This window comes from Perognathus longimembris, chromosome 18 (genome assembly GCF_023159225.1).
Source record: "Perognathus longimembris pacificus isolate PPM17 chromosome 18, ASM2315922v1, whole genome shotgun sequence".
NCBI classification, from domain to species: domain Eukaryota; kingdom Metazoa; phylum Chordata; class Mammalia; order Rodentia; family Heteromyidae; genus Perognathus; species Perognathus longimembris.
In genome coordinates, this window is record NC_063178.1 from 3,414,476 (window position 1) to 3,442,324 (window position 27,849).

General features: G+C 45.7%; 1 protein-coding gene across 7 annotated transcripts in view; it reads left to right on the forward strand.

Annotated features, from left to right (window-relative positions):
* The window catches only part of Zmynd11 (zinc finger MYND-type containing 11), a 67,558-nt gene that overhangs the window by 21,359 nt on the left and 18,350 nt on the right, over window positions 1-27,849 (forward strand). For 2 of the 7 annotated variants that reach the window (XM_048367473.1, XM_048367474.1), the window contains exons 2-5: window positions 185-319; window positions 12,447-12,606; window positions 19,952-19,996; window positions 22,284-22,445. In XM_048367473.1, the coding sequence (XP_048223430.1) occupies window positions 204-319; window positions 12,447-12,606; window positions 19,952-19,996; window positions 22,284-22,445 (483 nt within the window). In that variant the 5' untranslated portion in view covers window positions 185-203. Of the gene's footprint in view, window positions 1-184; window positions 320-12,446; window positions 12,607-17,697; window positions 17,703-19,831; window positions 19,834-19,951; window positions 19,997-22,283; window positions 22,446-27,849 lie in introns of those variants that run through there. The other 5 variants (XM_048367475.1, XM_048367476.1, XM_048367478.1 and 2 more) reach the window with 3 other exon arrangements.

Below are 27,849 nucleotides of genomic sequence, written 5' to 3' on the forward strand. Positions count from 1 at the left end.
AAGCGGATGAGACGGGAGTGTCTATGGAATCCGAGCGTGCCGGGGTGGCCCTGGGACCTGGCGGGGCTGCCTCCCGCGATAGTTCCGGTTACCTGTAGTCGGGGTGCTTGCTCAGCGTGTGGTTTGTGCTGCTCATTTGTAATCCATTTATATCTTTGCCTTATGTTTTTGTATATCGCTGCAGCTAAAGAAGTAAACAGGTCATGGCACGTTTAACAAAAAGACGACAGGCGGATACAAAAGCTATCCAGCATCTCTGGGGAGCCATTGAGATTATAAGGAATCAGAAGCAAATCGCCAACATTGACCGCATTACAAAGTAAGTAAATCGAAGCAAACATTTCCCCCCCCCCCCCCCCCCCCCCCGTAAGGTTTCGTGCGGGACTTTCCCTGACCTGCGGTGCCATAGGACTGAAGTCCCCTTCTGTCTTGCAGAAGAGTATGCAGTTTCTAGATAAACCAGTACAAAAAAAAATGTACAACCGGTATTTATATGTCGTTCAGATGAATAAAATGTGTATGTTCTATTTATACTAGGTTTTAGTTATACACGTTTTGTAACACTTGGAAACTTCGTAAGTCATGTTTTTAGAAAGGCTTTTAGCTGAGCACTCGTTTGTGCTATGTAGTGAAGCTGTCTAAAAGAAGTCCACAGTTCTTCACTGGGACGGAATGGTCATGGTGTGTATAGTCCACAGTATCTTAGAGTGGCCCATTGCCCGTTCACAGAATTTTTAGTAAAGTCATTCTTAATTTTAGAAATCACGTTTACTGAATACTTTAGTTTTCAAAAATGAAGTTCTTCCTTCCTTGTTCCTAACGCTAGACCAAGATTTCATATAGAAAATAAGACCTAAGCTACTGATAAGTACTGGTGAGGGGATCTTCAATGGTTAGTTTGATTTTGCTTCGTTAGGTCAGTATCATTAAAAGTATAAAACTTAAGTTTATAGATTGTAAATGATTAGATGATTTGGGGGTGGGGTGTTAATTGGACACAACTTCCCTGTGCTTCCCCCTTCCCAGATTTGTTAGATGTTGTATATAAAAATGGAAAGCAGGTAATTAGGAAACCTCACTTATGTAGCAGTGTTTTGGGGGCTTTATTAATAAGCAACAAAATTGAGTTCCGTGTGTTTTTCCCTTTTCCCTTCCGTGGATTTGGCTGTGTAAGGAGGTGGGGTGGGGGTGGGGCTGGGGCTGGGGCTGGGGCTGGGGCTGGGGTGGGGGACATTCCGCCCTCTGAGTGTCCTTGCCTTCCCTGTGGCAGCCCCTGTTCCTGTAGGCTGGAGACCGAGGAGACATTACAACACGCTGTGGAAAGTAAAAACACAGGAAGTAGTTTCTGTAATTATGCTTTTAAATAAAGCAAGTGGTGTGAGGCTTGGTAACTCAGTGCAGAATAAATTACAGAAGGTGATGTTGTCGACATAAAAAAATGTAGGGTTCTAGCTCCTTGGTAGAGTGTTGAGAATGAAGTAGGCCTTAGGTTTGATGCCCAGTAATAAAGGAATAAAAAAATGGCAAAGAATAAAAAAATAAAGTATTTTCTTATGGTTGAGATTTTTTTAAACAACATATTTTTTAAAAATATCAAAAGTCAGGAGAATGCTGCAATATGATCGTGTTCTTTAGATTTAACGTTGTAGATTAAAAATATCACAACTCAGGAGACGGGTCAGGATTGCCTGTATGATAGGGCAGGCAGAGAAGGAGAAAGGTACACAGACATAAATGGAGAGAAAAGAGCTGGTTAGTTGGTGGAGAGTGCTTTCCAGCATGACTTCTGCTCATCCGTATTTCTTTTCCCTCTGGCTCCCGGTTGAGTGTCCCCTACGTCCTTTATAGCCTGAGCCTCATTTGTGCCCTGCTGGACCGACGCCTCCAAGGGGAACCGTCCAGACAATTGCCTGAGCACACCTTTGCTCCTTGGCTCCGGAGCTCCCCTTGCCCCAGTTCCCCTGTCCAAGCTCTAGTCTGTGAATAAAGTCACAGCTTTTGCTCTACCGCCTAGCGTTTCTGCTCTGCACTCTCCAAAGGTAAACATGTTTAAAACTTGAGATTTATTTTCCATCAGTTTATCCTGCTGACCTGTTTGGGCCTGAACATAGAGGTATCTTTTAAACTTGAAACACATCTTAAGTCACATGCTGCTTTAGGAGAGTTACTCCAGAAGGCAGGTGTCCTTGGTTTGTTCTTTATTTTGATTGGTAACTGATTCTATTATTTTATTTATTTTTTTTTTTGGCCAGTCCTGGGCCTTGGACTCAGGGCCTGAGCACTGTCCCTGGCTTCTTCCCGCTCAAGGCTAGCACTCTGCCACCTGAGCCACAGCGCCCCTTCTGGCCGTTTTCCATATATGTGGTGCTGGGGAATCGAACCTAGGGCCTCGTGTATCCGAGGCAGGCACTCTTGCCACTAGGCTATATCCCCAGCCCCCTATTATTTTTTTTTAAAGATAAAGACTATTTTCAGATATCCATTAAAAGTTACATTCTTTAAGGTAGCTGATTAACTGGGTACATCCTCAACAGGCTAATTATTTCTGTCATGGTTTGTTCTATTTCTTTTGTATCTAAAACAAACAAACAGCATCCCCAGTTTTCTCCTCCCATCTTATTTTCCCCCCTTTGGGAGTTAGTGAGGAAACCAGGGCATTTGTTCTGTGTCCTCCCTGGGTCTAGCTCTGTTGATCCCCCGGCTGTGGTCTAGTTGGGCCTGAGGCTCAGTCCTTGGTGTTTCCTGGGGATTGAGGGCTGGTACCTAGAGGCTGGATGGGCTGATGGTCTTGTAGACGGTGCTGCGTACTGTCAGAGGGCTCAAAGTTGATTGTTTCTCATTCTGCGATGCATGCATCCATTGATCTAGCAATTCATAAACGCTTGAAAATGTAATACTGCGTTTTGTCTTTGATTTTATACTGGAATACGTTACTTGGGTACCCATGGCATAGTTCATATAGTGTTTCTGGTAATGTTGCTTCCAGTTTGTTTTTTTTGGATAGTACCTACTGTTGATAACCAGGTAATTTTTAAGTCTCATTTGGAGTTCATGCACTTGAAATCATTTACTATATTTCAACTTATATCTGACATATTCCTTATGTTATTACTTTGTTCTGTATACAACCTGTTATTCTGTTTTTTATTCTGGGCAACTCTTAGTAGGCTGGGTCTTGTTTTCAGCCTTTTTTATTTGTAATTTTCTGTTGGATTCTTCCCATCTCTTTTTTGATTTTTCCTTTTTGATTTTTATCTTCGCAGTTCATGACATCTGTGTGGGTTCGTTCTTGCGTGTCTTCTAGTTAACACGTCATTTCTGTTGGCTTGTTTTTTTCCTTATTTTTTAGTGCAAGGGTGGAGTCTAGGGCTTGATTTCTGAAGAACCCTCTTCCTTTACTTTAAACGTTGAGCTCATTTCTGAGATCTTCCTCTGATTCTGATACGTAGCTTGCACATCTTCGCCGCTGTCTTCTGTGTGGAGCTGGTGGGCGTGGCTCTCTGTGAGCCTTGAAGTATGTTTGCATGTTTCCTGAGGTTTCCTGGGGAGGAGGGGGGCTCTCTGTTCCCCCCCCCCTATTTTTTTCTGTGGCTGCCCCCTTTCTCACACTGCAAGTCTGATCACTGCATTGCAGTCTTACCCCTAGCGTTTCGCTGCAACGTGGCTCCCTAGTGCTTTTAAGACGGTCCTGTGAGCCTGTGGAGTCTTGGGGATCATCTGCCCCCCCCCCCCCCCCCGCCATCCCCCTGCCTTCGGTGAGGCTCCCCGACGTCCTCAGGCCCGGGGCGCTCTTGCTCCCACGCTTGGCGCGGTCCTCGCCCATCCGCAGGACTCCTGTCATCTAGGTGTGTTGTACGTGTTGTCCAAGGGTGTTTGGGGGTTTTGTGAGGCTTAAAAACCATGTTACCCTCTTTGCATCTTCCTAGTTCACAATAATCTGGCGATTTTTAAAAAACAACAACAACAGAACAACTGTGGCTGAAGATACTGGCTGGTTTCTAAGGTACAAACGTGGAGCTAAAGACAGTTTTTGAAAAATACCCCCTCAGTAGATCCAAGAAACACGAACGATTTTCACGTAGGGCACGACCCTGGACGTGTCAGGGCCTCCCGGAGCGCCTGCCTCCAGCAGGGGGTCCTTCCCGCGGCCACACCCACTGACGTGCGGGTTCCGACAGGTTTCCGGAAGATCTTGCAGCCCCAGGGCCTCACAGTTACTCAGCCCCTTAGGGTGGCAGTAATGAGGAGGATGATAGCACTTCCTGTAACAGAGTGGAACAGGTAGTCTGTGTCGTATGTCTGCTCACCTAATGGGGGGAGGGGGGAGGTGGTGGGGTCAGATCTGGGCTAGGCCGGTGATTCGCACTGAGCCTGTGCGTCCCGGGCTGGCCGGGAGCTGGGAACCCCCTCAGCTCTCTGGACCCCAGGGGCCGGCGGACCTGGCTGTTCCTCTCCCTTAGGACGCCGCGCAGCTTTCACAGCTCACAGTGGCTAAACTATAACTCAGAGAAACTGCTTTAGCAAGGTGTGAGGGAAACTGGTTTTTTTTGAACGAATTCTGTTTTTTAGGCTACTTTTGGAGTTTCTGCCTTCACTGACTGGGAACCGCCATCCTCCGGTCTCAGCTTGCTGAGTAGTTAGCACCACAGATGTGAGTGACTGGTACCCAAGTCTCATGATACTGCCCTTCAGATTTAAAACTCCTGTTGGTACATTTAATTTAATACTATAAAATCCCATGATCTCATTTGGGAACTAAGCAGGTCCAAATAAGTTTCGCCTGTCAGTTAAACCATAAAAATGGGAGGATATTTTGTGATGTTTAATCATCATGAATTAGAAACACATGAGTCATTTTATCAAATCAGAGAATGTACAGTAGTCAGTATAAAGTATTCTGTAAAATTAAGCAGTAGGGTAGCCTTTCTTTTCCATGTGATTACCTGCAAATGATAAATTATAGTGGCACGTGTGAGGTCATCAATTTTTATTTAGCAGATGTCATAGTAAAGCTTTGAAATGTTTGGTTAGTGCGCATCTGTATTAAGCAAGTACTTCTAAAGTAGTTGTATGCTTAAAAAGTGTTAGCCCATAGTATTCGTTTTATATCAAGAAACAAAGGATGAAGGCTCATGTAACAACAAAATCAGAAACAAATGAAGTTTAAGCTTTCAGTCTCTGAGATTAGTATGATTGATAGATAACTCATTGTCATGGTACTTCTTTAAATACCAGCTGTATCTTAATATCCCAATAAAAATAAGTTAGATCACTTTCTTTTCTTCCTTTATGCAACCCTATTAGTCATATCTATTTGGGATGTTTATAGCATGGTGTTAGGCTCATAATTATCCTAAGTAGTTATTAGGAGTGAGGATGGATTTTATGTTCATCTCCACAGGCACTATTGGTGGAACAGTTGGTGGAGGTATATTTACCTTATCCTGACGAGAGGGAGCAATCGAAGTAGTTATCTTCAGGCTTCTTTCTCATTTGGTTTTGTGTTCCTAGGGGTGATTACATTAAGACCAACATGGCTAGACTAACATTAGACTGGTAGGCTAGTCCCGTTCAAGTTAATGTTTTAGATTAGGGCATGAATTAATTACATGTATTGCTTACTTTAGGGTCAAATCCCAGTTAGAAAATGTGACCTCTGACCTCTTGTGACATGTTTGGCATTGAAATTTCTGAGTTCTCCTGGAGTTCTTCCTGTTGCTACAGACATACATAAATCCAAACTGTAAGTCCTCTTAATGTGTAGGTTACCTTTCACATTGCAACTAGGTATACATTTCTTTATTTACTAACTAGAATGTCACTTTCTGAAGCCCAATGTGCAGCAACTGTTTACTTGAGTGAAATTTCGCTGTGTTTCTCTGTGGATTTGTATTCACACAGTAGAATTACTGCAAGGAAGGAGAATGGCCATTGCCTAAGAAATGTTTGCAAAAGCACAATTAGTTTTAAAGACGACCAGCCGCTATTATTACACTATTCATAAAATCCCAGAGTCTTCACAGAGCTAGTGTGTTTTCATTTCGGTCTGTTGATGTGTTCTGTATATCCTGTGGGTAGGAAGTAGGGCACGCTGCTGTTCCCATTGCTGCTTTAGTGGACACTCTAGCATCCTGGGAGGAGGAGTGGGGCTTTCTCCAGGGACAGAGTCACGTGACACGCATCTTCCCCTGAATTCTGTTCCCATGTGTTGGACACATGGACAAGACACGTAAAGGTGTAAGCAAGCTTCTTTATCATGGTACTGGGATTTAAGTTCAGAGCCTTGCGCTTGCTAGGCTGTTACTCTACCACTTGAGCCATATCCCCAGTCTCCCTGTTATTTTTCAAAATTCAGTTTTGCCATTTTTGTCCAGGCTGTCGTGGACCCCATGCTCCTCCTCCCTCGGCCTCTCTCTCATTAGCGGTGCCACCTTGCCCACCTTGTTTGCCCAAACGGCAGTATCACGAACTTTTTGTCCATCCTGCCCTTGAACCTCAGTCTTCCCGATCTTCCCCCCATCAAGTAGCTGGATTACAGGCATAAGACACCACACCCAGATAACTAAAGAACCACTAAGGAATAAAAGGGCCATGAGGGAATAATGTGAGGGATACATGAACGTATAGTTCCGCCCGGTGACTAGAACGTATGAACTCACAACATTCTGGACGTCAGGTCAGGAGGTAAGTCACAGAGCCTTTGGAAGACCTTGTGTGTGGAAACAGAAAAACCAAGAACTTAACCCGATGAGGTAAAGGACTAGGATTGGAAGGGAACGTGGATGGAAAGGGAGAGGGCCAGGTTGGGAGGTTTGGGGCCAGGAGTGGGATTGTTACCCTGTATGTGGAAGAGAATAGCCCGTGTTCTTTAAGTAGACCGATGGTTAAGGTAAGACCCCCCCCTTCCCTCCTCAGCTACACGGCATGGCCGTCTTGAACGTGGCCCGGGTCTCCCGCCCTCCTCACGCCCAGTCTCGGTTCCTATCAGTGGTGCCAGGCATCGTCTGATCGAATCATTCCATGCTTGCAAGCCGTCGTCCCGTGTTCATTCTTCCCTTGCTTAGCGCGCACTGTAATCCTATAACCCCGTGTGTTGGTGTTCTCTGCTTGTAAAACTCTCCCCAGTGCTGTTGTATATTAGAATAACTTGGTGGGTTTTTTTTTCACTGCTTGATATCTCCTTGCATCATAGTGAATAACTGCAATGCACAACTCGTTACAAATCATAGTGAATAACTACAGTGCACAACTCGTTACAAATCATGGTGAATAACTACAATGCACAACTCGTTACAAATCATAGTGAATAACTACAACGCACAACTCGTTACAAATCATAGTGAATACGGTGCACAACTCGTTACAAATCATAGTGAATAACTACAATGCACAACTCGTTACAAATCATAGTGAATAACTACGGTGCACAACTCGTTACAAGTCATAGTGAATAACTACGGTGCACAACTCGTTACAAATCATAGTGAATAACTACGGTGCACAACTCGTTACAAATCATAGTGAATAACTACAATGCACAACTCGTTACAAATCATAGTGAATAACTACAGTGCACAACTTGCTACAAATCATAGCGTCTCCCTTTGGATGAGTGTGAGGACCTCCTTGGTGTGTACATCCATCCAGAAGCAAGCTCCTCCTGGATCTGAGGACGCGCACACTCACTGTGACTAGCTGAGGAGAGGCCCCCCGGTCTGCACACTGTGTTCGCGTGTGCCCGCGGGCCGTGCTTCCCGACAGCTGCCCGGCCTCGGCTGTGTTCGCGTCCCAGATCTTGCTGCTCACCCAGTGCTGCAGTGCCCGTTGCTGTACTCGTTGGTGAATCCAGGCAGGACTCACGTGGCTCTCTTGGGCATCTCTTGGGCTTCCTTCCTGTGGGTGGCTGTCATTTTCTGCCATTCTTTTCTCTGGTGGGGTTGTCATCTTTTTTCTACTGATTGGCAGAAGCTGTGCTTGCTCCGGACAGCAACACCTTCCTGGAGTTTATGGTCTGTCAGTGTGCTTGTGGTATTCCTTTGGGGCAGAAAAGTTTAAATTTGATGTGATCTCCTTTTATTATTTTCAGCTCTTGAAATTCTATTTGAGAATACTTTTCCTCAAGAAGGCTTCAAGAATATGTCCTAGATTTTCTATTAAATTTATCATTTTGCCTCTCACTGTAAAGTCTTTCACCCATGTATTTCGTTTTATTTTCCTCTCTGTGCTGAGTCCACCTTCTTTGGAATCTAAACCCTTAAATGAACATCTCTTAAGGGGGGTGGGTGTCTTGGGAGCCTGACGCACCCCATGCCGTTGGATTCTTAGCACTTCCAGCGGTGTGGGCCTCTGCCCTACATCTTCTGCCCAGCACTGCATCTCCTTTATGGGATGAGGGTCTCTTTTGTGTCAAGGTGTATTTTGGGCCCTACAGCTAGTGCCTGGCTCTTCACATTCCCCATGTCTTCCGTATTTGCCACTTGTTGAATTCTGAATGGAGTTTCTTCATTTACAGCCGGTTTGTCCTTCCACCAGGAAACCCCAGTTCTTTGTTGAATTGGACTGATTCTAGTATCGGCTCTGCTATTAACTGGATTCCTTTTCTAGAAGAACTCATTTTCCTTTTTCCCTGTAAATCACTGCCCCGGTGCCACCATCGTTTCAGTGAAGGTGTAGGAAGCGTTCGGGACTCTGGAACTTTCTTAGTCCTCCTCTGTGCTCAGTCCGCTCTGCCCCTGACTCAGGCAGTCACTGATGTGCTTCCCAGCATGGCATCTGGCCTTGCGTGACCTGCCACTCTGCGGGCGGAGTCGATCGAGCAGTGCGGGCTGGGCGTCCCTAATCCAGAGGCGTGGAGTGCGCTCAGACCCGACGTGCCAGCCGTACTCAGAACGTTCTGGATTTCAGATATTATCATTGCCGCTGCTTAATTGCAAACAGTGAAATATCCCAACATCACTCCTCTTCCCTAGCATTTTGGATAACAAGTATTCAGTTTAGATTCTTTTTCATGATTAGTTTTTCTTGGTCAGCATGTTTTGAGTTTCTAGAAGCTTGTTCCTTTTTCAATGCTAAGTAATAGTATTTCATTTGTGTGAATATTCCAAATTAAAAAAAAAAACCACACATCTGTTCATCTGCTGAACTATTTTTAGAGTATTTCCATGTAGGTATATGTTTGGATAAACACCAGAAGTGGAGTTTTCGAGCTATACAATATAATGGATGTATAACTTCATTGGAAGGGCAAAGTTTTTACCCACAGTAATTGTATTATTTTCTGTTTACCAAGCAATGTATGAGAATTTCAAAATTTCTGTATTTTCTAGAAGTTTTGGCATCTTTTCTCATTTTAGTCATTCCAGTAGAATTTTAGAAAACTGTCATTGTGGTATAAATTTTAATTTCCTTATTCACTGAAGAAATGAAGTGTCTTTTAGATTGACTATTCATATCTTTTTTCTAAAGTGTTCGTATCCTTTGCCAATTTTTATTGAGTTGATTCATTTTAGTACTATTACTAAAGTATTGTAGAGCTCCTCATATATTCTGCATGTAAGTTCACTGGCATGTATAGATGTACATGTACACATTTAACATGCTTATATATATATGTTCTACAAAGAAAAATAGAGGTAATAAGAAAAATTCAACATTTATAGAAATGTTGCATAAAGATATTCTGGAGTTACTGAAAGGTCAGTCAGGTCTAGGAAGCTCAAAGCAGAACAAATTAGAGAGAGCCACGTGTAGCCATTGATAGAACCACAGAGTTTTGCAAGGACACTGCTCACCCTGGAGTTGTCCTTCGACTCTCAGCTGCAGCGCAGAATCTAAGTGATGGAGAGGTAGCTTTATGGAGCACTAAGAGACTATAACTCGCAGCCTGATTTATTTTACAAAGCTTGAAGTAAAATTCTCCTAACACAAATGAAATCCGAGAGAAAAGGACTTGAGTGGTTTCTATCAGGCAAAAAGAGTTGGACAGTTCTGCTACGTAAACATGAAAAAGATGGATAGGCGTGCTCACAGTGGTCCACAGCTGTCGTGGCTCGGCTTTGAACCTCAGATCCTCACATCTCAGTCTCCTAAGTAGCTGGGATTACTAGCTTGAGCCACCAACGCCTGCTGTATTATATTTACACATTTTTGAAGAAAATCTACCCAACAAAGTAGGTTATAAGTCATAATATTTACTCATCATTGAAATCTTATCTGAGAGTTCCATTGAAATAGATTGTGTACTAATAAGATGATAAGCACCAAAATTAAGCTACATCTAATATAAGCTTATTAACTATACATGGAAAGAAAGTGTATAGAACATTCAATTAATATTCAATCTCTGTATGAAAATTTGCAACATCCTATTTAGGTGGACTAGTCAGGCCTTAAAATACAGTTTTCCTTTATGAGGGAAGATGGGAGACCCATGGCTTTTAATTTGCCTGTATTATACTCATTATTATGCATTACACTCATATAGGTCTCAAGGAAAATATATACATAGATATTACCAGAACTCCTTTTGTTCCCCAAATATATAAAACAGAGGAAAGTAAGAGGAGGAGAATCAGAGAAAGTGAAATGAAGTTTAGGACCTAAAATTGGGCCAGAAGGAAAGCTAATTGATACACTCAAGTTTTCTGTGAAGTGCTGCAGTTTGTAAAGGCTCAGAGTAAAAGGTGGCTGACAGGATTCATTCAGTACAGAGAGAAGTCACAGCAGTGTCATCGTGTCCGTAAAGCAATCGTTACCGTGCTAGTAGAGTGAACCACAGCCATTGGCGAGTACTGTACTGAAACCGGACACAGAATGTTCACCTCTCCTTGTTGCCTTTATTCTTAGAGTCACTAAGCAAGTGGGTGATGGCTAAGTACTGGACGCGTAGTACTGGGAGAGTGGTACTGTGGGGGCCCCCCCGCCCCCCGCACCTGTCTGTCGCATTTTGTCCCTCTCTCTGTCAGTGTGGATGGGACAGGGGTGGAGGCAGGTGGAGATACAAGTTCTCCCACGGTGTCTGATGAACCGCCCGTTTGAGACGGCCTTGTTCTCCTCAGTGATTGACGGGAAGATGGGTTTTCAGTTCCCTTGTGGCTCAGCCTGTTTCTAGGTTAGCAATGCAAAACCTGTGGGGTTGGTTTTGCTCAGATTTCCTTTCTCTCTATGCCTGAATTACAGTTTTTGCCTTTGGCCCCAGGAGGCTGTCAGAAACTGTCTAGCTCTTGAGTTACTGCTCATGCGACCTGTTAGAATCCAGGAGCCTGCAGCACCCATTCCATGGCTAGCGATTGACTGGACTGTTCCTAGAATCTGTGGTAGTGTCTCAGTGACTCTAATCGTGTCATAAATTTAACGTTCGTTTTATTTGGTATAGTGTTCTTTATATTGCCCATATACTTATTATATTTAGCCATATACATATGTGCGTGTATGTATATACATACATAATTAAAGCTGATACTGGGTTGCTAGGCGGTGCTCGACCACTTGAGCCACTCGTCCAGCTTCCCAGTCCTAAGTATTTTGGATGGCCCGTGTTAAGTAGGAGTTATTGACATATCGGGGAGCTACAGGACTCGGGTCATGTCTTATGTGTTGTGTGTGACAAGTTCGTTTCCCAGGCTTTAAAACTAGGTAGAAGGAGATAGACCCGGATGTGCTACAGAGCACATAAGCCACCTAGGGCCACGATCGATCATGGAGGAAGTGGCCCTGCTCTCGCAGCCGTCCAGGGCATGTTTGAGATCGTTCACTTACGTATCGATGCCTTCTTCATGTGCGATGCCACTCGGGTAATTCCGTACACTCTCTGGCATGGCTTTCTGAAGTTTGAGCAGATGCGTGGTGGGCAGTTGAGGGGCTGGTTGGTTTGTTTTTTGCCAGTCCAGGGGCTGGGCATTGTCCTTGAGCTAATTTTGCTCAAGGCTAGCACCTGAGCTACAGCTCCACTTCTGGCTTTTGGGGTGGGGTGGTTAATTGGAGATAAGAGTCTCACGGACTCTCCCGCCTGGGCTGGCTTCGAATCTAGGATTTCAGGCTTGAGCCACTGGCTTCCAGCTGAGGAAACGTATTTTACAGAACACCTTTGTGATTCTGCAGCCTGTGACTGAGAACTTTAATCCTGACTTTAGGCTACAGAGTGAAAGTGATTGCTCCAGAGGCTAAAAATAAATGAGATGTTTGACTAAAATGTGCTAGGAGACCTATTGTTGCTGGTCTGTTTTGAACAAATATTTTTGTAAACATAAAGAACAGAATTTAGGTTTAACATAATCTGGTTGAGAACTTGGATCCCTCCCTCCCTCCCTCCCCTTCTCCCCTTCTCTTTCCCCCCTCTTTCCTCCCCTCACTCTTTCAGCTATCCTAAGTAGATAGGAGTCATTTTCTCGTCTCTCCTCCCGTGTTGTCCCGGCACTGAGCTGTCCCTTCGCGTCTCCTCCATCCAGGTATATGTCTCGAGTCCACGGTATGCATCCCAAAGAGACGACCCGTCAGCTGAGCTTGGCTGTGAAAGACGGCCTTATTGTGGAGACGCTGACCGTGGGCTGCAAAGGGTCGAAAGCTGGCATTGAGCAAGAAGGGTACTGGCTGCCAGGAGATGAAATCGTAAGTATACCCGCTCCGTGTGAACGTGGCACAACTGCAGAGTCTCTTAAGCATTATCTAGGTGCGGGCTGTAGGGAATTCATTTTCAGAAGTCGAGCAGTTAAAATGGTCTTTCGTGTGAAGGCTGCGTACGGGCAGAAAGGAGACTTTTCAAGAGTTCTCTGTTAGAGAGAGCTAGGTTTCTTTGGGGCTCAAACGTGAGCACAGAATCCCGTCTGGCCTGTGCACCGACCCCGCCGCCGCCAGGCGCTTTCTGTCGCGGTGAGGAAGAGCCCCGAGTACGGGCTTCACCAGGCCCCCTCCCGGCCGGGTTCCTGGACCGCCCGGCCCGCCCTGCAGCTGGGCTTGGGGCGGAGCCAGAGGCTCCAGATGTGTGTCCCCTGGCGGCGACTGCACGCGTGTGACAGTCGTGGGGGTCTGTGTGCTAGCGCAGACGTTGGGCGGGAAAGTAGAACGTTAATCCTCCCACCTTTTTTCCTAAGCTTAACTCCCTGCCGAAGCGGTAGCATTTTATTCTTCCGACTCCTTTCAGCCTGTGTAACTTCACACTGGGAGTCACGTGCAAGTGCCGTGCATTTTTCTTTTGTAAAGATGACTTTTGTGTGCAGTATTTTTATTCTGCCATGTTTTTTATGTTCTAGTCCATTTGTCAGAAATGTCCTAATTTTTGTGAAGGAGCACTTCAAATGATAGGTTCCAAACATAGAGGTTAATTACTGTTAAGCTTTTAAAGATGGGCTGTAAATAAGAAACGGACGTAGCCTTGAGTATTTTGAGTGCTTTATCATAACTTCTCTGAGATCTAAAATTATTGAAATACAGTCAGTTCACCGTGGGAAGGTCTCCATCCCCTTTGGGTTCCCTCCCTCTCCAGGTCACCGCAGAACTGCTTCTTCCCACACCGTTGTGGTGCACACTTGTTCAGATTTACACCAGTCTGCACTTCAAAGCCTCAGGAAGGAAAAGTCATGTTTTTGATGAACGGAAAACATCTTTACTTGCATTGCAAATGAAGTGAAAATGTTCATTTCAGCACAGATTCTCGCCCCCCCCCCACCCGCCCCATGGAGTTTTCTTGCAGAAAACTAAAGCAGCTAATCTAGGCAAGAAACTTTGGGTACCAAAACATAATAAAAATAACAACTGACAGCTAGCTCACTATATAGTCAGAGTAATCTAGGTAATCCAGATGCCCCACCCACTAGCACCTGGCTCTCTGCAGGTGTCTCACAGGAGACTGAGATAGCGTCTCGGGGTCTGTGGTAATTACAGAGGTGGGAAGATGGGCGGTGGCTCGTGGGCTCAGGCTCCCTGGAAGTGAGCTTCTCTCTGCTCCCTAGGTTTGTGCTCTTCCAGTTGAAATTTTCCATGTTCAGCTTAACTCGGCTAACAGCTAGTTTATCATATTATTACATGTGCATAATGACTTAGGTCTTATATACTCTGTTTATGTTCTTATTGCATGTATTTATAGTAGCATCTTTTATTTTTCCCTTTTTCTAAATGAAATCTACATTAAACAGTATACAGATGTAATTCTGATTGGTTCTTATTCACAGTGCATTTTGCACTAAATATACATGTGTAAAGATCTGGATTTATCAGACCTATGCCTAACTTAAAAAATCTCGAGATGTTTAAAACTCAGGTACCGTACGTCAGCATAGAGAGAGGTAAGGAGTTGCGTGCTGCAGACAACAGGGCTCAGTTCCATGTCAGGCCTTCAGCCACTTAGGTACGTAAATAACAGTGAGGCAAATTGGAAACCTCATTAGTTTTGTCTTCAGCTATAATATGATTAATGTTAATCATATATAATGTGATTAATGTCTGCTTTATTTAAGGACTAAATGAACTTAGCTACATAAAACATACATACATACGGTTAAAGCAGATTTCTGACCGCTCTGTAAGTGCGCTTCTAGTTATTCACGCCAGGCACTGGTAGCTCATGCCTGTAATTTTAACTTAGGAGGCTGAGATCCCAGAACCACATTTTTAAGCCAGCCCAGGCAGGAAAGTCTGTGAAACTCCCCCCCCCCCCCCCAGTTAACCAGCAAAAGGCCAGAAATGGTAGCACACCAGCCTTGAGCAAAAAAACCAAATGAGAGCTCAAGGCTCTGAGTTTAAGCCCCAGTGCACATACATACACACACACACGGATTTATCTATCACCCAGCAAGGTGATGATGATAAAAATAGTGTATACTTCCAAATATGTAAAGGAAAGAACGTTAAATGTCCTTACTACGGAAAAATGATTAACATTTGAATTATGATGTCCATTGTCCTGACTGGATCATTTCCATAATGTGGACATGCATTGAAACATTACTTTACCCTACATATTTACTATTTATTAATTAGAAGAAAATAAAACCGAAAAGTACTTGAGACAAGGAAATGCCTATATAGAACTCAACAGAGAGCTCATGGACTTAGGAAAAGCGAAGAAAAGTTTTACTCAGAATTCTTACTTTGTAGCATGTGTCCGCAAACACAGATCTCACAAAGAGATTTCCTTGAAAACATTAGGTCCTATTTGAAATGTGACTTGGACATCGCGGCCGGCCGGCCGGTCCTGTCGTGCCCCCGTCTCGCTGCCTCCCCAGGCCCGTCTGCGGGCTGTGGTTTCCATGCCCTAAGCGTGCTGCTCGGTACATCCCACCCTGGGCCGACTACATGGCCCGGTTTGGAGGCCAGGCCCGAGTCGGTCAGCAACGGCCTTGGAAGCATTGTTCGCACGCAGCTCACAGGCACTGCGGACTTGGGTCGTGTTTTCCGGCAGGTCTCTAGCACAGGACAGTGACATGATGGGTGGACCCCGAGACAGTCCACTGGAAGGCCAGGTCTGTGTGCGTGCCCGCAGCCGGGTTAGGGACGTGACAGTCCTGCCACCTGGTGTGTGGTGTGATTCACTTGAATGACCCCAGGACCTGGGTCATCCGCCTTGCTGTCTTCTTGAGATCTGACTCAGAATTAAGGAATAGTCAAGGCTTTGGGAAGGAAAGGTATTGGATATTTTAGTTGTTTGTTTTTAAACACTTAGTTCAAAGTTACCGCAATTCTTCACTCAGGCAGCCCCGCCATGTTAAAAATAGGTGGGAACAGTCTTTTTTCTTTTCTATTACCTGTAGAAAAGGGTAGCCACAGAACCGGAGGTGGGACCGTGAGTCTCGTTACGATCACGGTTGAGTCTCCTGAAGTCTTCAGGTCAGCAGGACCAGGCCCTCCCTACCATCTTGGCTTCCGCCATGATTCTAAGAGCAGTAGATCCTAAGTTCCTTTCTCCATACAGTTCCATTGGTGTGGTGTTAGTGGGAGAGTTGTCAGTGTTGCATTTTTATCCCATTCCTGCCAACTTTTTTTCAAAGCTTGTTTTCGAAAGCTTGAGTCTTGAGCTTTGTTTATAGTAAGCCCAGCTGTGTGTACTAGAAGCTTAGCTGTGCTTGGTGAATCTATAAAGATGTAAGGCTTGCCTGCAAGAAAGCCTGCATGTTGTGAGCCAAAGGCAGAAGCCTCTGTGGTACTGAAATACCTTCTACTGGACCGGATAGATGCTGAGACATTTGACAAGCTCCTCTCAAGCACGGTTCCCAGCTCCCTGTGTAGAAGAGAATAGATTTGGAGAAACGGTTGTAAAATTAGGCCATGCATAAGCATTTTCATGGCATATTTCATGTGTCCACATGAACTCATGAGAAAGTGGGTATAGAGAGGAGGCGACTCATGTTTTTTAAATGGCTTGTTTGCATAATAGTAGTCAGTGTACAAGTAAAATGTCTGTTGCAGCCAGTCTTCTTAAATGACGAATGTGTAGAAATAGGGCAAACCTCCTGGGTTTGTTTGTTGGTTATGTTTTGTTTTGAATTCCAGATTTTTCTCGAACTCTGGGTCCTGTACCCTCACTTACCCCTCCCCCCCGAAGCTGGTGTGTGCTACCACTTGTCCCATGTCTTTTTTTTTTGCTGGTTGTCTTCCTAGACTGGCTTCAAACCTTGATCTTCAGCTCTGTCTCTTAAGTAGCCACCAGTGCCCAGCTCCTGTCCATTTTGAATGGTCATTTCCAAACTTCCAGACTGCTTTGTCATTAACATGCCCTAGCAGGGTTAAAAGATTTAGTCAAAGGTGATTTTCATAGTTTATAAAGTTCTGTTGGCCAAAGGCCTTAGACAGAACAAGAAGGAACTTTGTGATGTCTGACTACTGGCTGCTTGGTTATATCAGGACTTCCTTCCATGTCTTTCTAAAGAAATGCTCATCGGCTTGTTCTGAAGAACCATGGGTGACAGATTTAATCCATGTTTCTTTATCCTCTTTATTCTTACAAATTCCAGAATTCTGTTTCCTGTGCAGATTGCACCATTTCCTGGACTGAGCTCAGCAGGGTAGTTAGCCATCCTCCTAATAAACACCTTACTGTCTCACGAGTTACCCTTTTTACTGCAGGTGCCGCATCCTTCTTGTTGTATAGCAAGGCAGATAACCTTGAGTGACAGATCATTTGCAGATAAAGCATGTCAGTATGTATTTTGCAAATGAGACAGTGTTATTGGATGACCTATCTTTATCCACAGAACCCAGCAGTGAGCTACACTATCATTAGACAGGTGATTTTCATCTGATAAGGAATAATTTGGTTACTAGTGTAGAAGAAGATATAAAGTTTCTTTCTTTCTTTCGTGTGTGTGTGTATGTGTGTGTGTGTGTCAGTGTCAGTCATGGGGCTTGAACTCTGGGCCTGGGCACTGACTCAGCTCCTCTGCTCAAGGATTGCACTCTACACTTGGACCACAGCACCACTTGTGGTTTTCTGGTGGTTAATTGGAGATAAGAGTCTCATGGACTTTCCTGCCTGAGCTGGCTTTAAACCACGGTCCTCAGATCTCAGCCTCCTCAGTAGCTGGGATTACAGGTGTGAGCCACCAGCACCCAGCAAAGATTTTTTTCATTAAAAACCTGCCAGGTTTGATCTTGGGATTTCATTTCTTTCATTGTTAAGATCAGTATAAAGATAGTATATCAGTTTTGGAACTTCATCTTCTGGTTTTGGTTAGAACCTTTATGCAGGTTTGCTTACTACTTGGGAGACGAAAGTAACTGGCACACATCACATCCTGCTTCTAGTATTTTCTTTCTGCAAGTGTGTGAAAAGTCTGTTGTGCCTGGAAAGGGCTCTGTTCCTCCCCATAGGTCTGGTGTATCTTTCTTAGTGAAAATGTGGCCTCTATTGTTTGCCTCTTCTTACTTAAGATTTTTATATCCTTTTAAAAGCAAAATACATATTTTGTGGTTTCTTAAAGAGTTTAGCATATTTGGGGAATACATGCTTAAATTCTAATCTTGGAGGGCAGGATAGATACTACTTTGTCTCCCTCCCTCCCTCCCTCCCTCCCTCCCTCCCTCCCTCCCTCCCTCCCTCCCTTTCCCTTCTTCTTGTTCATCTCTCTCTCTCTCTCTCTCTCTCTCTCTCTCTCTCTCTCTCTCTCTCCCCCCCCCCCCCCCTCTCTTTCTAGGGTTGCAATACTAGGGCTTCCACCTGAGCTACAACTCTCGCCCTGTTTCTGTTTTTCCCGGGCGTTTTTGAGGTAGGGTCTAGCGACTTTTCCACCTGGGCTGACCTCCGGAGTGGCTGGGAGTACAGCAGCCCTCGGGGGCCCACACGGCTTCCTGGATTCTCCTGACATCTTCACCGCGCTCACATCTCCCGGAGCTGGGGCTGACTCTTGGGGAATCTCGGTCCGCGCCTGGCTCTGTGCGGGCGGGAGCCCAGCCATCTCCCTCCTCCCGCCCGCCACTCCACAGTGCAGCCTGGGCAGGGAGCGCTTGTTTTAGTGCTTTAAATGCAACCTTTGATGCCCCTTGGCATTGTTCCTTTATAATGGGAAATGTCTTTTACTCTCTTCATCTTAATTATGTTCGAAACCATGTATTCCTTCCAAATGTCCATTCCCAGTCTTTCATAAGAATAAGAACAGTCACGTGGTTACTAAGTAAGGACGGCATCGCAGGCTATTTATTAACGGATTAGAAACCACATACACTACAGCCCTTTGCGAGTTGAGACCATCCCACCCTGAAGTTATTCTTGCTGGCGGGAAGAATTTGTTTTGCTCAAAAGAATACATTTGGCCACACTGTTCTCTTTAGTTTGTATTGATAGTGTGTATGCATTCTGTCTTTTTCCGCCTGATTTTTGTTTAAGCAATATTGTAATATTTCAATCATCAGAACACTGTTTAAAATCCCTGAAAATACTCAGCCGTCCAATTCTCACATCCACACACCTAAAGCTAGAATCACAACGCACTCACTGTCCGTTTTGTGTCTACATTCGAGCACGCTAACGTTTTGTGTCTACATTGGGGCACGCTATCAGGTAGTGTCGTTAAGGAGAAACAGGAAGTGACTTTAGGAAACCGCCTGACTGGTTGAGGAGGCTGGGGTGTAATTTGGAATACCTTCACCTAGCAGTTCTTCAGCTACTCCCCTGCTACATGACAGAACAACCACCCTTCCATGCTTCAGCATTTTTTTCTTGCTCTAGAAATATGAACATCAGATGTGCTGTTGAATTTGAAAGTGCTTGGAGGAGATAGATAGGCACGCCAGTGTAGTTAGGCGCGTGTCATTCCTCGTGGCTTGGTCAGTTCCCATTTCCTGAGCGCTGGGCTTGTGCCCGGCCTCTCCCACGTGCTCTGTGCGTGTGAGTCCTTTGCTTTTTACCACTCCACTCACGTCACAGATAGAAAAGGACATTCCTCCCATAATTACACGGCCACGCGTGCCAGGACCAGGATTTGAGCCCATCTGGCTCGAGCGCTAGCTGGAAGTCAGGTGGATACCATGCTGCTAGAGGGTGGAGCGCTTCCTACGAGGTTCTGAGGACAGCCTGTCTAACTTCCGTGAGATGCGAGGGGCTCCGCTCCCCACTTTCACCTCCTCACCCATTTTAAGTCCAGCGTGAATCCGTTTCAGATCGAAAAGACATGATTCGTGGTATTGTGCAAACGTGTGATGGTACTGAATTCATGTGTTAGTAACATCATCTCAGGTTTCATGAGCTCCTCGAAAGGTTTTCTCTATAGCTACTTAGAGCATTGTTTTAGTGTGAACATTTTCCTCTAGAACTAATAATGATTCTTAAGTTTGCATGCTCCTGTCTTTTCCTTAATGGCTAGTACATTAGTAGAGTTTAGTAATAGTATCTGCAAAATAGTATAAGTCGTAAAGCAAGTAATAAATGTCTGACCATGTATGAAATCACTTTTAGCCCTGTGTATTACCTGATAATGAGCAAAACTGTGGTAGAGAGACCAAGATTATTTTGTTTTTATTTTGAAAGGCCTACAGTTCGCAGCCTTTCTTCAGGACAGCAACCCCAAACAAGGTGAACTAATTTTGTACTATGTTATTTTACTTTAATTCTGTTCTTTTTTTTTTTTGTAATATATTTCTATCTTACTATAGGCTAGCTTCGTTAACTCTTGCCAGACCTTGTTTGTTTAAACCATACTGTCTTTACGATGTTTCTAGTTTTGAATTTTGTGCTAGTAGGTTTGCTTTTTCTTGGGCGGGGGGAGGGGCAGGCTTTATCTAGAATAGATGAAGGCATTTGGTTAGGTTATAACATGATTGAATGCTAGTCAGGAGCACTATGCGAGTGATTTCTATTTACTAAAAGACAAATTTAAGTGCTTTTGACACTAATAAATGTGCTTGTATCAGTTATACCTCAAAAATTTTTTCCTGGACTCAGAATCTAGTGATTCTTGGGCTTGAATCTTCCATGTTTTGTACATTCGAAACAACTGTTGCTATGATGAAAAGAATGGGCACATACAAGTGTATAGAAGAACATATATCCACCTGTTTCTGTGCTTTGCTTCATTTAAATTATGCTGCCATTTCCATAGTTGTTAAACAACAGCAACTGAGTCTAGAGTTAGGCACCCATCAGCAGTTCACGTTTGCCTTTGTTTCCTAGGTGGATGGGAAAAGGAGAGGGGGCAGAGGGGGGAGGATCTCACAGAGAGGCTAGAACCTTGCTCTCTCGGTTTTAGTGGCCTAGTACCTGCCATTCTAACCATCGTGTAAAGGCCAATTAACGTCCAGAATTCAAGTAACGAAGAATGTGGCAACTTCGGTGGCTAATAATGAGTCAGCCTTTGAAATCTCCTAAGATGTTTCTAAACAGCTGTGGTGCTGAGCATCTGAAACCGATTGTTGGAAAGAGGTCTGCTGAGTAAAAATCAAATAAGGTGCCTTACCTCCATTGAAGCCTAGTTTCTATCCGGATTTTTTAGATGTGAAAATGGAAACAGCTAAAATGTAATGTACTTGCCAACTAGCTGACGCGGACGCGTCACCGACCCGATTCAGCGCAGGGCCATGGCCCGGCCCGCGCAGTCAGTGCTCCGGGCAGTGGTCCCCCCTCCCCCGCTCCCCCCCCCGCCCCCCCTCCCCCCCCCGCCCTCGGCGCCTCTGCAGCAAAAGGGTCACCAAAGGGGTCATACTTTTTTTGTTGCTTTGGCCCATGAAGATCACGCATTTCCTAATGAGAAACAATCTGTAAAGTTGACGATTCTGCAGCATTTGCTCTTAGGTCCTGCACCTCACCTGTCCCCCTGGGTGCGGTCCTTTTTCCCCCTTGGAAGGAATGGTAGCGCCCAGATGTAGCCAAACGCTGCGATTGAACCTCGTTGTTGGAAGTCATTATTTACTGAGCGCTGCGTAGAAACCCATGAATGGGAAGAACGAGATTCAAGAACACGAGAAAGCCGCTCACCCCTGTGAACCATGAAGGTGATGACAGATAATAAGAAACGCGACGGCACAGTGTCGGGCCCCCGCCGGAACGGCCTTGCTCACCGTAGCCGAGTTTTCTTCTTGCTCATTTGGTTACCACATCTCTATAAAAGAAGCTCGAGCGGTAACCCGTCGCGCTTAGGCAGATTTTACCGAAAGCTAAGAGTGATGAAGAGCGGGGATCGCAGCTGAAGAGCGGAAACGGTGCCGGCCGAGCCAGGAGCCGTCGGGGACCGCGTGCGCACCGGCGGCCAGCTCTTTCCCCTTCTTTTGCTTTCTGTAGCAGTGGCCTTTGGACGAGAGGACTGCACGTTTAGTTTCACATTTTCAATTTATCTTCCAAATTCAACAGACCCTGAGAATTTGAGAAGCTCGCAGAGCGTGGACATTTGCCCAAGGCTTCTTTTCCGTGAGCACCAGTGCCGCGGGGAGAAGGCAGAGCCGTGTGGCCGGCACCCCTGTTGTTCTCTCCAGCCTCACTGTGTGCACGTACTTACCGCAGGACTTTTAAAAAGCAGGACGGAACAGTGAGGTTGGTTTAGTGTATTCGGTTTATTAAAGAAATAACTCCTGAGCTCACACTTTAAAATGCAAGGTAATTTAGAAGTGGATTGGCTTTGGACTTACTGCCTTTGGGGACTGGTTTGCAATCAGATTGTTGTAAGATCTGAGTATTAATATTGTTTAGGAAAGAATTTAAATTTTAAAGAAGTGAATTTCTAGGTTATTTTTTTTCCTCTTGTTTTAACAGTGAATGTCTAAAATTGTGTATAATGCCTAACTTGTGATGGACTTTAGTTTCAATTTTGTTCTTAGTCATTGCAGATGTCGACACAATGTCATACGAAATTATTTTGTATTTTTTGTAGGACTGGGAAACAGAAAATCATGACTGGTATTGTTTTGAATGCCATTTGCCTGGAGAGGTGTTGATATGTGACCTGTGTTTTCGTGTGTATCATTCCAAGTGTTTGTCTGATGAGTTCAGGCTTAGAGACAGCAGTAGTCACTGGCAGTGCCCAGTTTGCAGGGTGAGTACCTACGAGCTTTCCTGTGCTGTCAGGGGGTTGGTGAATGACTAAGAGCTTCGCGGAGATATCCCAGGTGTCCTTGCCAGGTGGATGGGTGAAGTGGTGGAGGGGGGGGGGCGGGGATATCTGCTGCACTGATGACCACTGAACACAGAGCACTCACGAGTGAAGACCACCAGACACGTGCCTTCCTCCAGGGTGTGAATCACACAGCAGAACACTGTCCTCCTGTACTTCACACCTGTCTTCTAGATTATGTGACAACTCTAGTGGGTAGCCTTTCAAGATAATTGAGCCATACCAAGCTCTATTCAACAATCCACAACAATCTGCATAATTTATGCTATTCAGAAATGGCACTAGCCAAAGGCACATTGTTAGGCCTCATTTTGTACTCATGTAACAAGGGGGCCTCTGTTTTTTGTCATTAGGAGTTTGTTTTTGGCTTGTATCTCATTTGGAGGGTGGAGGGATGGGACAGTTGTATATAACGAATTCTGATTGCTTAAAATGAATTGTGTGCAGGCAAAATAGGTACTTTGCACAATCATTCTGTTCATTTTTCCTGTTGAAGAAGGCGCAGGCCGTGGTGGTTGGTTTGAGAATGCCGTGCGGCTGTGTGCGTGAGTGGTGTGTCAGGAGTGAGTGCCACATTACATTCCACGCCTGTGGGGATGAAGCACAGAACTATTTGATCACAGCCACTGTGGATTTGTACTTGCTACTATCGAAGTGCTCAGTTGGAGTCTGGCACACTGTCCTGACTACTCATGAGTTCATTTTGTGATTGTTTTATAATACTTGAGTAATTTAAATGTTCATTTAATCTTCCAAATATTTTTTTCCACAATGTTTCCTCTTGGACATCAGTCAACATAATGAACAAATGCTAGGGGTATCCTAGTCTTTTGGTTACTATGGCTTTATATTTACTGTCTATGTCAGTCGAATCTTCTCAACACTGCCATGCATATTGAAGAGGCAGACAAAAGAGGGTGGGATGGTATTAAAATAATGTTTACTGGAGACTTACTCACCTGCCTAAAGGCCAGATCAGGTCAGTGGTAATGGTAAATAAATCTGTAAGCGATGAATCTCCACACGGGGGCCTGGAAGCTGTAATCCTCCTCTTTGAGGTCGACAGACAGCTTACAATGTCTGCAGGAAGTTAGTGTAAGCAGTCTGAGCAGCCGCAACTTGGAACAACACAGCTGCATTAATAGGCATATTATTCTCATGGATTTGGACTGTACATTTTAAGAGCAAATACGTGCTTACTGTTTTCTGTTAAAACTCTGCACTGAGGAAAAGTTTGATGGAATCTTAAGAGTAAGAGCATTAAGATCGATAACCGTGCAGAAGGGGGGCCAGGTGACATGGTCATAGGGGCGTAGGACCGAGGGAGGGCCCCCCCATTTGCTGTCACAGTGTTTGCGTCCAGGCTCCTAGGAAAGAAGTGGCATTAAATAAAACACTGGGACGTACATAAGTGGTTGTGCGAAGGAGCTGCCATTCAAAGCAGTTTGTGAATATGATGCATCTTAACCAGTATTACCCCTTCCCCCCATCCCTTCCCTTGCTCATTTGCTTAACTTTGTAGGATATGCATTTTAATTCTTTGCTGCATATTCTCATTCTCTCTCTCACACACACTCTCTCTCCCTCTTTCACACACACACACACACACACACACACACACACACACACACACACATATCTCTTGCTTACCTTCCTCCCCCACGACCCTGTCCAATCTCTGGTAAGTACTTGTTTGTAGGGAAACACTGGGACTTTGGGGAGGGGTTCAACTTCATTGTAGTTACTTTACATTGCGTATAGTAACAGTGGAGATTGAAAAGTTAACACTTCTGAAGAAAATGTGTAGTATTTTTCCCATCAAATGCACTACCAAGTTGTCACATTCTCATTTCTATGTATTTTCTCATTTCTAATTAGATGAAAAAATGCCAGTTTTAGTGTTCGTGGCACAGAAACATGGTCCCCCTGTCTCTCTTCTTTTTAGCTTTCTTTTGCGCTTGGCATTGTAGATGTGTTTATGATCGATGAATTAGGCATTCTTTGTATAGCCATGGACTGCTCTTTGGTAGGACTGAAAAGCCTGTTTTTTTTTAGGTTAAAAGTAGGGAGCTTTAACACTGCCAAAGAAATCATTATTTCTATGTTAGAGTGATTCTATTATGTTAATAATTATGTTCAGAAAAAAGATAAGTCTTAATAATTCCTTTCAGGGCTGGGGATATGGCCTAGTGGCATGAGTGCTTGCCTCGTATACATGAAGCCCTGGGTTCGATTCCCCAGCACCACATATACAGAAAATGGCCAGAAGGGGCGCTGTGGCTCAAGTGGTAGAGTGCTAGCCTTGAGCACAAAGAAGCCAGGGACGGTGCTCAGGCCCTGAGTTCAAGGCCCAGGACTGGCCAAAAAAAAAAAAAGAATTCCTTTCCTGGGACAAAGAGTAATAACTTTCATATTATCATGGAATTTTAACACTTACTAAGTTTTAGGCTAACTTAAATTGTAAAACAAACTGCCAAAGCCTCAGTGAAAGTTGCCTTCAGTACCTGATGAGAGACTGCGTGACGCAACTTACATGTTCTTGAGCTAAGAGACCATGGCTCCAAATCAGGATCACTTTCTAACCTGCTTTTCCATCTTAGTCTTAGGGAAGGATAGAGTTTAATTACATGTACGAATAGGGGATTTTCATGACGGAGCCGGATTTGAACATAGGTAACGACAGTGAGCTTAGAGTGAAACTGAGTGGTTTTCTAGTGCTCCGTGGCGGCCAGAGGCTGCGCTCCCGAAGCCCGTGGGCCCTGGCCCCCGGGGGGGGCACACCCCCTTCCCGAGTCGCCTCCTTTCCTTCAGTGCTCGCTCACCGTGTGAACTCGTGCATGGAGAGGCCCCCAGAAAACTTGAGGTGACAAGCACACGCATTTGCGGCAAGCGTCCCCGCCACAGGTGGTTTGTTGAGATAGGTCTTTTGTGAGCTTTCTACCCAGCGTGGGCTCAAACCCTAGCGCTCCCAGCCGCCCCCTCTCACAGAGCCGAGGCTATAGGTGTGAATCTCCACACTAGGCCTGGGCCCACCGCATCTGCTTTTCCAGAAAGCAGCTTTCCTCTGCAGACACCAGGTTCTGTGTGTCTTCATCCGGGGGCTTCAGCTCAGGGCCTGGCTCTGCCCCACGGGCTCCTCGGGGCTGGTGCTCTACCACTCGAGCTGCAGCTCCACGTCTGGCTTTTGTACGCGTTAATCTGAGAGAAGGATCTCAAGGGCTTTCATGCCCAGGCTAGCTTAGAACCAGAATCCTCAGATCTCAGTCCTCTGAGTAGTTAGAATTACAAGCATGAGCCACCGGTACCCAGCTACCCAGTTGATTTTGGAAAAGTAGCCTACAGATACCTGATTGGAAACAGCATTCATCAAGTCCAGGTTTGCCCTCGTGTTACAGAGATCTCACTAATTTAACGAAAGATTTGAGAAGTGTGTTTTTTCTAAAATGTTGCCTATGCAATTTACCTAATGTGAAGAGAACAATGAAAGCTCGCTTCCCAGACATCCCCTTATGTACTAGGTTGGTATACTAATGACACGTGTGTGTGTGTGTGTGTGTGTGTGTGTGTGTGTGTGTCCATTACGGTGCAGCTCGTCTGTTTCTACACAGGGATCCCTGGCCTCTTGCGTGTCCCCTGGTCCCTTCAAGGCTGTGAGTCGCGTAGGTGATCAGCTCCACACCGGTGCCATCCCTTCTACTCCGCCATTTATTTATTCATAAACATGAACTTGATCATTTTTATTTCTTTGGAATTGTTCTAAAATGGCTAAAACGTTTCCAGGACAGCCATACATAGCCTTTTGTGAAAACTGATTTTATTTACGTAGTGGAAGAACCTTGGAACGGGACAGCCCGTTGTGTTCCTTAACAAGCAAGAAGCCGGGCTTCTTTGCCTGGCCCATCACTGTGGGTGGGATGAGTTCATCAAGACGGGGTTCCTGAGCTCACGAGGGGTGCACGGTGTCCGACGTGTCCTTTAGGAGATTATTCCTGCCGACGCCAAGCTCGTGAAAACACTTGAGTTTTTGTTGCCAGGTGGGCAGGGGGAAAGTGGCTATCTCCTTTTCACACACAGTTTCCCAGTTACAGCCATTTTGTCCTGTGGGGCCAAAGAGATGGGTCTGTGCGTGCGAGTGTGTCTGGCCACGTGCACACGGCCGTGCCCGCATGGTGCACGCGTCCACGCACGTGTAGGTAGTCCCGTATTTGACTGTATGCGTGCCCGTGCAAACCCGTGTGCACCATAGGCATGTGATCACGCTAGAGCGGGCACGTGTGCCCGTGTGTGCACGTGGGGTCGTGCGGATGTGTCCTCTGTGTGCACTGCACAGTGAGTGGCCGCGTTGCCTCTCCCGAGACCCGAACCCCCCGAGGAATGACCACAGCACAGGCCAGGGCCGACGAGCCGCCCACGAAGCCCGCGCCGCTGTCCAGGCAGACCGTGGGGACAGCTCGGGCCCGCCCTAAGCGTCCGCGCTGCCTCGACATTCTCCTAAACTAGGGGTGTCACGACGCCCGTTTAGACTGGAACGAGTGCACTTTTATGTGCGTGCTGGATGTGTCATCAGAAGCTGAGTCGAGGAGCTACGTGGGGCGACGGGTCCCTGCGGGCTGGGTCGTACAGAAAGCCAGTAGCGGAGGACGCGGGCCCTGCGGGCTTCGTTTTCTGTATCTGGGCCCCAGAAGTGGAGTCCCGCCACTAACGGTGCTGCTGTAATCGTAATAGAACAGTTTCCCCACACTTGCTCGCCTCGCAGACTTGTCACTCACACCCCATTTGTCACACACACACACACACACACACACACACACACACACACACACACGGGCATATATAATTCGGGTTTTTAAACGAAGGAATCCATGGGACTCGGGGATCTACGTGTCCGGTCTCACTGGACGCCGCCCTCGGCTGTCCCTGGTGGGCCACACCTGCCTTTGTCAGGAGCCCGAGAGGACTGGGTTCTGGGTTCGGGGCCAGCCCAGCAGGACTAGTTAGGTGACTCGTCTCTGCAGTTAACCATAAAAAGCCAGAAGTGGAGGTGGGGCTCGGGTGGCAGCGCGCCAGGCTTGAGCTAAAAAGGTAAAGGACAGTGCCTCGGCCCTGAGCGTAAGGTCTGGTGCTAGCACGCACGCGCACACACGCACGCACGCGCACGCACGCACGCACACACACGCACACACGCTCCCGAGCGGTGCTGGAGCTTCGCCCCCACAGGGGTCACAGCGCACCCTTAGAGGTGCTAAATGGAGTCACCGCCTAACGCTCACCGCGACGAGTCCACGCAGAGTCCACGCAGAGCCGTGCAGCCGGGCACGCGCTGGGG